Source organism: Rhinolophus sinicus, linkage group LG02, assembly GCF_036562045.2.
Source record: "Rhinolophus sinicus isolate RSC01 linkage group LG02, ASM3656204v1, whole genome shotgun sequence".
Taxonomy (NCBI): Eukaryota; Metazoa; Chordata; class Mammalia; order Chiroptera; family Rhinolophidae; genus Rhinolophus; species Rhinolophus sinicus.
This window is the reverse complement of record NC_133752.1, coordinates 17,635,436-17,647,540: the sequence shown is the minus strand read 5'-3', so window position 1 is coordinate 17,647,540 and position 12,105 is coordinate 17,635,436. Positions and strand designations below refer to the sequence as shown.

Below are 12,105 nucleotides of genomic sequence, written 5' to 3'. Positions count from 1 at the left end.
ACTATCCTGAAGCTCTTGGAAGAGGGGGACTGCCTCATACACATTTGCACCCCCAGTAGTTAGCATGGTGCTAAGTGGCACATAGGGGAGGGCTCAATAAGTATTAAACCACACTACTGAACTTTGGTTCCAACCTGCTGCCTCCACATGACTGAATTAGCAAACAGGAATTAATCAGCAACTTCACTTTACAGTTAATATATTTCAGTATTAAGAAATTTCCTTTTAACTTGTATACGTCTATATACCATTGTGAACTAGGTTTAGGGCCATCCATTGTAGAATCACAAGACTAACTGAGCCTCACCAAGTTCATCTAGACAGACCAGGGTCACAGATAAACCATGCATTCTGGAGCCAGAATCATCACATCTCCAGGTCATGTGATTCAGTGAAGGCAGGAACAACTATGCCTAATGGCCACAGGAAGAGAAGGACTAACCATACTCTTAGTATAGCCAGTTTCTTGAAAATTAGTCAACAAAATAGCAGTTCCTATCTTACACACTTCTCCCCAACAAAACATACACACATTCACTCATAACTGACCCAGAATCCAGGGAAAATCATTTTCAGCTTTCTTTCTGGTATAGATCTCCATATTTCAAGTAACAAGTGCATATTGCTATTTTTAATTTACCAGTTTCAGATATCTATTGATTTTTATGCTAAATGAGGATTTTAGCTCATGTACTTCTCTTTTCCTTTCTCCATCATTCCAATATAATTATACATCAATTCTTGATTAAATCCATATTAAGAGTTAGCATTATTATGACCGTTTAAACATTATTCACTGCTGAGCCACATAATATGCTAGAAATGTGTTTCCTTTCTTGTACTTCACTTCGTTCAGTTCATAATTAAACAATTTTTCACTTAGACAATTTTCTCTAATCATATACTTCTTACACCCTTGAACAACTTTGAAAACACCCTCCTCAATATAATTTTGCTTATGGTCAAACCTGTCTGATCATCTTGACTTTTGGTGTTTTTCTTGCAGGCATTCATCCTGGAACCCTCCGATCTCCTGCTCCAATCTGGAATGGCTGTGCACAGCCTTTGTCCTGGAGTTTCTTTGTCTTCATTATCATTCTGGAAATGGTTCTCTTAGGTTGAAATCCTGTTTCCTGGGTCCTCTATTTGCTCTTTTTGTTTATGGCCTTGTTTGGGGGCACTTCTACCAATAGCTCCCTGAATGAGAGTAAATACTTTAGATCACGTACATCTGAAAGTGTCTACTCCAACTTCACATTTGACGGACTGTTGATTACATACAGTATTCTAGGCTTGAAATCATTTGGATTTTTAGAGGCATGACTTCAAAATCATCTGGCTTCCAGTCTCCTGCTGCTGAGAAGTCAGATGCCACTCTGACTCCTGATACTTAGACATGTACTCAGTTTTTCTTCTATAAAAGGTTTTTAGTCTTCTTTTCAGGAGCCTTGCTATGGGTCTTCCTTTATCCATGGTGTTGGGTACTAGGTGGGCCTTTTCATAGTGGAGGTTTCTGTCTTTCAGTCCTTGGAAATTATAATAATTTCCCTATCTCTGTTTTCTCTTTCTGGAACTCCAATTGGTCAGATGTTAACTCTCTTGGATTGACCTTCTAATTAAAAAAAAACAAACAAACAAACAAACCATTTCTCTCTTATTTTTCATCTTTTCAGCTTTTTTATTTTGCTGGGTCTTCTGACAGATTTCCTTGGCTTTGTTTATAACTCTTCTACTGATTTTCTTTTTTTTTTGTATACCATATTTTTTATTCCTAAAAGCTCTTTTCCATTCTCTTATATTTTGTTATTTTAATAAAATTAAAGAGAGCCAGCTATACTACTAAGCAATGTCATTTACTGAAAAAAAAAAAAAAAATGATGCTTGATGCTTAACTGGTAAATTACATCTGAAAAGGAAGACTATGAGTGGATTATAAAAAATCTACTGGAAAACATAGGATTTAGCTGCCTGCTGTGGTGTCCCTTGAGAGTACTTGGAAGCTGTGTTCATGTGCACTGAAAGAAGTGGTTATCATTGTATATGGGACTTCCCTGTGTGACCCTGTCACCTCCAATTGCATGCAATCCTTGTGGGGGCTAACGAGTAGCATCTGGTTGGATGTAAGGATTTCCAGTGAGGATCTATCTGATAATGGCATGCTGATATACTGACATGCTGTTTTCTGTTCTGTATCACTCTACAAATCTAAGTGAACCTGGTGACAGGTTATGGCCCATTGTATCCTGTGAGTGTGAATGTAATTCAAACCTGAAACAACTATTAGTGGTCATAAGTGCTCATTCCATACATTGGCTATTTTTGCTATTATTATTATTTTTTCATTTGTCTGTCTTAGTTTTGGTTGCTGCCTTTCAAATTGGAAGATTTCAAGTATCCGTAGATCCCAGGCTGGTCATTTATGATGGAGGCAATAAAAAACTGACTGGAAGATCCGTCTGCAAGGATTGGGAGTAGTGTGGTGGGCTTCACTGGGAGGCAATTTGATAGCCAGCCAGCTACCTTGTTTGTGAGGGTTCTTCAAAGCTCTCTTAGTCTCTTCTCTGGTGCAGGATGAGGAAGGAGAGAACTGGGAAAGCATAGTAGTGGTGGAAAGGGATGAGGGAATTAATCTCAGCATTCATTTAACTTTCACTTAATTCCTCTGTTTTCCATACAGTGCCTCATTTCTGTCCTGCTTTGTATCTGAGGTCTCTGAGTTCTTATCCCTTCTGATTGTTTCTCTAATGAACATGCCTCTGGTCTCCTATGGGGAGGAGTAGTCACCTGACTATGCAGGGGGGTAGGGGCCTGGGGCATGTCTAACCCCTCCTGATACAGACTTTCATACAATCTCCACATTCAGCCCCATGGCTCAGCATGGCCTTCTATAACATGTGGGCTCTCCAACTCTTGAGCTTTCCAAAGTCCTATGTAAAACATCATCTTGCTTCTTGTATCAGTCAGTGTTCAATCAGGAAATAGAAACCATACCAGAAATGTGAACAGGAAAAAACAGAATTAGCAAATACAGAAAGCAACCATGACTTCTAGGCTGAAGGACAGCGAATCAAGAAGGGACAAAGAATACAGGAAAGCGTCTCCTCCCCAGCCCTCAAGACTGAGATTCAGATCTCTTTGGCGATGGAAGTGGTTGCCACAGGAACATGCAGACCAGAGGTGGTGACAAAACTTGCCAGAGGGTACAGGCCAGTGCTGGTTGGGTAAGGGCTTCCCAGGTGAGTGCTACTGGGTCTTCTGCATGCCCATCAGCTGGTTCCCACACAAGGGAACCAGGAAAGGAAGCCTCTTTCTCCTGCTATGATGATCCTGCAGGGTCCTTGCAGAACCCTTGTAACAAAGCCTAATACGAAGCCAGGTGGCAAAAGACAGTTTATAAGGTCCAGTTCCAGTATAACAAAGCAGAGCAGAAAAAGGTAGATTTGGAGCTGAAAGACAATCAACTGATTTCTCTCCTTACTTTCCCTTATCTCCCTCAGGGCCTCACCATGTTGGGAGCTTAATAAAGGTTGGTTGAATTAAAAAATGTATATTCTTTTTAAAAAATTATGAAATTCACAATGTATTTCAATCCATTTTATAGTCATACATCAGGCACCTGAACCCCAACAAGCTGTCTTATAAATCTATGCTGTTTAGTGAAATGAGGAATAAGCAAAAGCATTTATAGGTCAATGTCAGCTCATCTTTAATCCCACTAGCAGAGCAACTCACTCTGTATATGACACATTTACAATAAAAAAGAAACTTTTCAATTTATTTATTTATTTAGCAGATGGTCCTATTGGTTAGATATATGCTGCACTAAAATATTTTTCTAATGATTGTTTTCTAAAATATGCTCATTGGTTTTTAGATGCCTATACTTACCAATTCAGGGATGTCTTTTACTTTCAGAGGAACTTGAATTAAACCCAAATGAGTCCTGAAACTAAGAGAATCACCATTTTCATAATTTGGGTTGCGAAGATTAATTAATACCTTTAAAAACAAATCCAACAAAATTAATTAGTTTCTTTATAGGATGTCTACACTTATAAAATTGGCAGTCATATTCTTGTTGTATCACCACAAAATTAAAAACTATCTGGGGTTATGCATATACTCTAGTGACATTCTAAAATTATACTAAAATGTGAAAATGCCATAAACATGCTTTAATTAGGATGGCTTAGTAGTCCAACTGATGATCTACTATATAAAACTAAAAAGTTAGGAATTTAGTTTTAAAGAAAAACTTTTTGATGGTAAGAAAAAATAAAAATTGTTTGATTATAATAATTTTCCAGGGAAGGTGATAGAACAAACTTTTTAAATGCTTGATTATAAAATTTGCCAGGGAAAATTTTAGAACCAACTCTAACCCTTTTAAAAACAAATACAGACAATGTTTTAAGAAAGAGGGTGAAGTAATATTGCAGAGTAGCACCTCTAAATCAAACCTACATGGGAAAAAAAAGAGGAAATTTTCAGACGCCAAGCTAACAAGAAAGACCATTTATATACTTTTCAAAATTAAGCAGATAAAAAAGTCAGATATTTGCATATCCATTAATCTAGGAATCTCATTTCTATGAGTGTAGTTATGGAAATAAAGATGTTTGTAAAAATATTGCAGAAAGAATGTTAATGAAGTGCTGTTTATAACGAAGAACGTAAAGCAACTTAAACATCCCACCAAAACAACTTAAGCATTCCCACATCAGAGGGAATTATTTAAATAATTATGATTAATTTATATAAGAATATACAGTGTAACATGCCTCAATTAATATAAGTAATGTAGGTAATGATATGAAAAAATGTTCATAACATATTATGTTTTTAAAAATTATAGTACTTGTAGTGTTTATTGCTATATAATGTTATGATGAGTAATTTTATTTAAAAATTTCTTCTTCCAATATATGGTGATGGAAAGAGAACTGACTCTGGGTGGTGAACACACAATGTGAGATATAGATGATGAATTACAGAATTGTACACCTGAAATCTATGTAACTTTACTAACAATTGTCACCCCAATAAACTTTAATTTAAAAAAAATTCTTATGTATGAGCTACCACAGGCTGCTGTGGGCCACCATGTGCCACCATGAGTGCCCAGTGGCCAGCATGGCTGGCAGCCGGCAAAAGCTGCTGTGAGTGGCCAGCCGACGACTGGCGACCCACCCCTCAGCCAGGGGGAGTGCAAGGCCCATAATACCAGCATGGGCCAGGGAGCTGTGTCCTACACAACTAGACTGAGAAACAATGGCTTGAACTGGAGTGGGTGGGAGAGGTAGAAGAAGGAAAAAAATAAACTAATTAATTAATTAAAAAAAAAAAAAGGCTTAGCAAAGAATCAACAATGTTAAACACAGACTAATAAAGAACAGCACAATTTTATGCTAATTACACAAATAAGGTATTATATTGCATGGGAAACATAAAAACAGAAAAGGAAAAGAAATTATGAATACATGGGTAATATAAAATACTAGAAATGCAGAAACTATAACTAAGGAAATAATTAAAGAGAATGTTCTCGAACTAAAGAAGAATCTTAGCATGAATACTAAAGGATCAATTCAGCAACAATCCTTAAGGAAACAGAATGTATGACTACCAAGGAGAAAACACAGTTAAAGATAACATGTAAAAATTACATGAAATTTCAGCCCTCAGTGCTAGAAAAGGAAAGAGTTTGGGAGAAACCTTTAAGAAGCTAAGAGAAATAATGGGATCGCTATAAAGGCAATTTCTGACCAATATAACTTCTCTTTAAAGTTAAAAGGAGACTACAACTCCAAAAGGCCTGAAATAGTTTCTAACAGTGTTTAATGCTGGCAAACTGGTATCAGAGACAACAGATTCAGAAAAGAAATAAAAATAAATTGTGAAAGATTCATTCATTCATTCAAAACCTATTCATTAAGCAAGTGTATGCTAAGCATTGTTCCACATGTTGGCAATACAGCAGTTAAAGATTGGATCAACTTCCAGCTGGTTATCTATCTATGCTCATCTCCAGGGATACCTGGAAGTCTTGTAGTGACCCTTAGTCAAGATGGGATAGAATATACTAACCAGTCATTTATAATGTGCTACTTAACGTAGCCTGTACTTACATTGTTTATTTTCTGGACTACTAAAACAGGGAGGGAACAAAAAGGGAAAGGATTCACCGAGAAACTATATGTTCCAGGCAGCAGGCTACATGATTCACAGTGACTATTTTTTAATAAAACTTTTCCAAATCGATTTACTTGGCTCTAATCTTTCCACACTCCAATGTATTTTCCAAGAACATTTTCCAAGCACAAATCTGATCATGTCATTCCACTGCTCCAGTGGCTCAGGGGCTATTTACATGCAGATTTCTCTGCCTGGAGATATTCTTACATCATCATTTCTTTCACATTTTTCCCTTATTAATATACACATATTTAACCAATAGAACGTACCTCAAGAAAATCCTTAGGTGCATAAACAGGTCTGAAAAGGCTTAAATCTAGAATTAAGAAGACAGATTAAAACAAAATTTCAGTTAACTCATTATATGAATGCTTACTAATAATAAATGTTAATGATTCTTTCATACATTGCTGTGCAGCTAGATTAATTTAAACATTTGTAGAGTATTGATTATTTGTCATATATTTTCTTAAGTCTTGGGAGCATAAAAATAAAAAGACAGGCCTTCCCTTCACAGCCTAGATGACATATTCTGGAAGAAATTAAGAGTCTCCCTATCATAAATTTGTAATAGATTATTTACAATTGAATTGAAAAAACAATGTCAATATAATATAAAAATTGTACATGAGAATTCTCAAAACATGTAGAATACAAGCAATGCATTCTTAGTGAGCGCCTCTGGTTGTATTGAACTGTTCTCGCTTATATGTAGTTGTCACTCATTATATGTTTATAAAATTGGTTGACTCAATTTTAAACGTTAAAGTGACCAAAATAAGTTCTTAAAAACATTTTAAAACTCTTAAAACTTTTCACCATATAACCTATCTTTAACATCTCAATGTAATTAAAGCTTGAAAAATATTTACCTTAACTAGGAGTCTAAGAAATCCATGGAACGATTTAATTTACTCTTTTATAAAAATGTTTTCAAATGCTGCTTTAAAAAAGATATAATTGGTTTAAATGTTCTCAAAAGAATGGAGAACACTGACCAAGGTTAGGGATTTTTGAAGTGCAAAGTACAAGTTTAAGCAAACAAAACAGATGATAGTAAATTCATGGGAAGGGAAAGTTGCTACCTGTCCAAAAAAATTGTTAATATTGTTATTTTGGATCCATAATTAAGAAGGCAATTTTTTCCCCACTACCACATTTTGAAAAAAGTCCTTCATATACCTGGTTCATCAGTTCCCATTTCATTCCATTTATTGAGAAGTTCTTTCTGTTCCCCAACTGGCCTCTAAAAAACGTAATTTAAAAATTGGTTTCATTTTGTGAAGTTTAACAATGCAGCTGAAAAATTAGAATCAATAACTTATCTAAAGGTTTAAATAAGGTACTATAACACAAGAAAAAATAATTTCATTACACATGGTAAACTTTTTTGGAATTACACTTAAATTACCATTATTATTTAACTATTATAGCTAGTCTCAATGGCTCAGCTAATGAATTCAGGAAAAGAAGGTAAATAATCTGTACAGGCCAGTAACTGTGACTAAGAAAAACTGCTCCTCAGCCACACACTACACCTCTTACCCCATCCAGAAATCTCAGAAACGCATCGCAAGGGGGACTGGCCAAGAGAGTATGACTGGGAGTCAGTAGCATCGTCTTCCTATATCAGGGGTGTCCAAACTGCGGCCTGCGGGCCAACTGTGGCCCGCAATCCATTTTTTATTGGCCCGCAGCAAATTCCAAAAATATATTTAGTTTACTTAAATAAACCAGGTGAGACAATATGTACTTCACCTCGAGTGAGTGGCCCGGCTGTTGTGTATTTTACCGCATATGGTCCAAAAAGTTTGGACACCCCTGTCCTATATGACAGACAGTATAGTACATAATACTACATGTTTAGACAGTTTTTTATATAAATTTATCCTTTTATACACCATCCTTCTGGTGTCTTCTGTGACTTGTCCTTGAATATTATCCAAAGTACATCCACTATATTCTGCCCAACAGCAAGGAATAAATACCAGGTAGGGAGAATGAAATGAAGAGAAACTTGTTCTCTCCTACTCGTGAGCAGCTGTAGAGAATCCAGAACATTCCTCAAGTGGATTTTCTCTCCTTTTTCATCTCTCCCCACCTCAAAGCCCAGATTGACAAACAAATGTTGAGTATTAGACCTAAGTAAATCTAATACTATTCAATCTAAATAGTTCTGCAGAGAGATGACAAATCATTCTTTTAATTCCCTATGTTAATACTGATTGGTAATAAAGATGGTACCATATTGGCTATTACAAGATGAAAGTGCCTGAATTCCATTTCTAATTTAAAAATATGGCTAATTGTGCTAATTAGCAGAAAAGTAAGGAGACTAAACATAATTAAAATCTTTAAAGTACATTTAAAGTACAGCCAAATCTCTAAATAATCTATACCGAATATTCTGTCCTTTATTTCTATTTATTCGCAAGTTATAGGTTTATTACAAAAAGCATTACAGCATACGTAATAGGAATCTATATAGAATACACCCACATAATTGGCCTTTTACAGATTTGTTTCAAAACAAAGTGATATACTAGTAAAAAAAAAAGATAAATCTGCCTAACAGTTATAACTTCATGATATTTCCTAGTGCTTGATTCACAGTAAAAAACTTAAGTGTTAAAAGTACCTTTCGTGCCAATGGGATACTCAGTTCAGTGCACATACTATTTAAACTCTTCAAAATTCTTTTTTCCCAACTTCCCTGAAACAAGGAACAATCTGTTACTGTTTCTGGTTAACAATACTGAAACTGATTAAAAAAAAAAAAAACACTGGTAAAAACACTAAAGATATGGTTATACAGAAATGGTGAGGTTGGTTGAGATTGGTTATCTTCATTTATTAGTTCTATCAACAAATATTGATTACTGCCTACTATGTGCCTGACACTATCCTTAGTGCTGTGAATTAAGCCATGAATAACAGAAAGTCTCAGTCCCCATAAAATTGACATGCTAGTGAAGGATGGGAATGGGGATAGATTAAAAAAAAAAAAAATCAATAAGTCAAATGGTGATAAACATTATAAGAAAAAATAGCAGATAATAAAAAGGTAAATTAAATTTAAGCATTTTATAAATATTTGATATTCAGGAATCACACTAATGACCTAGTAAAAAAAAAAAATTTATAGAAACTATTATATTACCATTTTTCCAAACATGACTTTTCAGCCCTAAATACTATAGCATGAATGTTCTAAGAACCACCTCCCACATATCCATAATACCACTACCACACACACAAAATTAATAATAATATTTCAGATCATCTAATATTTAGTCCATATTCCAAATTTTCCAGTTGTCCCCAATATGTCTTTTACAGATTTTAAAAATCTAGGATCCATTAAAAATTAATTCATTACATCATATTTGGTTGTTAGGTCTCTCAGTCTAGCTTCATCTAGCGTCTCTTTGTCATTTTCTTTTTCATGATAACTGACTTTTTGAGGCGTCCAAGACAGCTCTCTTTTAGAATGTCTCACAATCAGGATTTGTCTTGCAGCTTTTCACACTATTGATTACCTTCTTCCCCATCACCTACATCTCTTGTAAACTTGAAATAATAAGTTAACTAATTTTAATAGTACGTCATAGACTGATTATCTCTATATATCATATTTTAGCAAACTACTCTTTTTAATGCCAACATAAAATGTCATAATTATTTTTTGGCTTTTTACTAAAATATGCCTAAGCCTAAAAAAGCCACTTCTGACTCACTGAAACTAAAATAATACCAAAGCTCCAAAATTTAGACCAAGTAAAGAGAAAAGAACTATACATTATATTATTCACAAAGGACAATTATAACTAGTCAATAAAAGTAGAATAATAATAATAGCTCCTTTATGTGGTTGTTATAAAGATTAAAGATGTAAAGTCACAAGACATTATGTCACTTTGAACAATGACATAATAATGATAATAATCATTCAATAATTGGTAGCTTTTACTACAGCTATCATTAGTCATAGCTCCTCTGTTAACACATATTTAAATACATTCATTACTGTCTTTATCTGGCATATACTCTCAATGCTCCTCTCCAATCCTCAGCATGCTTATTCCTATTTTATCTGAATGAACCTTACTCATCTTTCAGGTCTTCACCTCTATTGAGCATTCTCTTGCCTGGAGTCCCCACCCCAGGTGGTATTAGGTGCCTATTGCTCATGGGCTCTCAAAGCACCGATTTGTTCACCTATTACGGAGCATTATCACACTTTGTTTGGCACACAACAGACGCTCAATAATCGAACAGATTTCTATTTTAAGTAATGTTGCAAGAATTTAAACCTATTTTTTGATACAATGGCCTAAGCAATGAATGAACAACAAAAAAATTACTCATCTATAGGAGAAATGTACAGCTGTGTGAAATGTATAAGGTTTACTTTATTAAATACATGCAATAGATTTTTCAAGAATAAAATAACACTCTTAAATAAATTGTATAAAATACCCCCGAAATTAATTCCATTTACTGGCTTATTTTCAATCCTCTTTACTTTTTTCACTGTAAATATTTCTCTTAGATCCAAAACTTAAAATACATGAGAGTACTTTATTCATGATCAAACATTAATTACAACAATACAGCCCACTTTCACCCCAACATCCTTATTCTCAATTTATCCAGATAAATTTTATTCAACTTGTAGATCTCAGCTTAAATAACATTTCCTCTAATAGGCCATCTGTCCCTTGCTCCCCCCACACCCAACTGTGGCGGGAGCAGGTACAAGAGAGGATTTTTTTTTCTAAGTAATTTTAATTCAATCAATACTATAAAAATAAAATTTGCATAAAGATTAAAAATCCAATCCATGAATTTTTATTTTTCTCCTATTATATAAAGAACAAAACTGCTATCTATTGAACTGTGATTCCAAATATCCTAATGTTCGTGCGGAGCAGAGCGCAGGGAACGGGCTTCACCCACCCGCGGTGGGCGGACCCGCGGCGTGAGCACCGCACACAAAAGCTGGCAGGCTGCCAGAGGCGGACTTGGGAGGGACTTTCTGGCCACTGACCGTTTTGCTGGTAAGTTTGACTGTCCTGTCTGATGGCTTCCTGACCTTGGACTGTGTATGTACACTATTTCATTACGCTTCCTCCTTAAGTTTCTAGCAGTTCTTTAGAGAGAATCACTATAGCTACCCTCCCAGCAGGGGCGGTGTGCCCTTCAGATGTGTCATCTGGCTTCCATCTATTTTTAATCTTTTTTTCTTAAATGTGAATTATGTTTGCTCAGGATTATCTGAATTTGGATCTTGCTTCTTTTAAATGTAGAGCTAAGGTGTCATCTTCTGGAATGACACCTCAACAAGCTATTCTGTAACATATCTGCCAACTTCTCCTTTAAAAAATTTTGGGGGCCGGCCTGGTGGCTCAGGCGGTTAGCGCTCCATGCTCCCAACTTGGAAGGCTGCCAGTTCGATTCCCACATGGGCCAGTGGGCTCTCAACCACAAGGATGTCAGTTCGATTCCTCGAATCCAGCAAGGGATGGTGGGCTGTGCCCTCTGCAACTAACATTGAAAGGACAACAACTTGACTTGGAAAAAAGGCCTGGAAGTACACACTGTTCCCCAATAAAGTCCTGTTTCCCTCCCCCAATAAAATCTTTAAAAAAAAAATTATTTTGGCAAAAACATCTCATTCAAGTATTTATTTTCTATAAACTATAATCTTAAGTGATTAATCATAGTTCTCCTAAATGGATACCCCACTGTACCAAGTATTTTAATTTATGAACTTAAATATATTCTAGATAGAGAAAACAGTTAAGAAAAAAGTTACACAGAAATCAGACATCAGAAGAAAGCATTCTGAATGAAGAGTTTAGGAAACAAAGCTATGTAATTTACATGTGTTTACATGTTCTTTTATTA

General features: G+C 35.3%; 1 protein-coding gene across 8 annotated transcripts in view; it reads right to left on the bottom strand.

The window, feature by feature from the left end:
• TBC1D19 (TBC1 domain family member 19) overlaps positions 1-12,105 on the bottom strand; it is a 112,978-nt gene that overhangs the window by 65,705 nt on the left and 35,168 nt on the right. For 7 of the 8 annotated variants that reach the window (XM_019743920.2, XM_074322109.1, XM_019743921.2 and 4 more), the window contains exons 5-8: positions 8,834-8,908; positions 7,378-7,441; positions 6,465-6,511; positions 3,889-3,999 (exon numbers count right to left, since the gene is read on the bottom strand). In XM_019743920.2, the coding sequence (XP_019599479.1) occupies positions 3,889-3,999; positions 6,465-6,511; positions 7,378-7,441; positions 8,834-8,908 (297 nt within the window). The remainder of the gene's footprint in view (positions 1-3,888; positions 4,000-6,464; positions 6,512-7,377; positions 7,442-8,833; positions 8,909-12,105) is intronic. The other variant, XM_074322099.1, reaches the window with a different exon arrangement.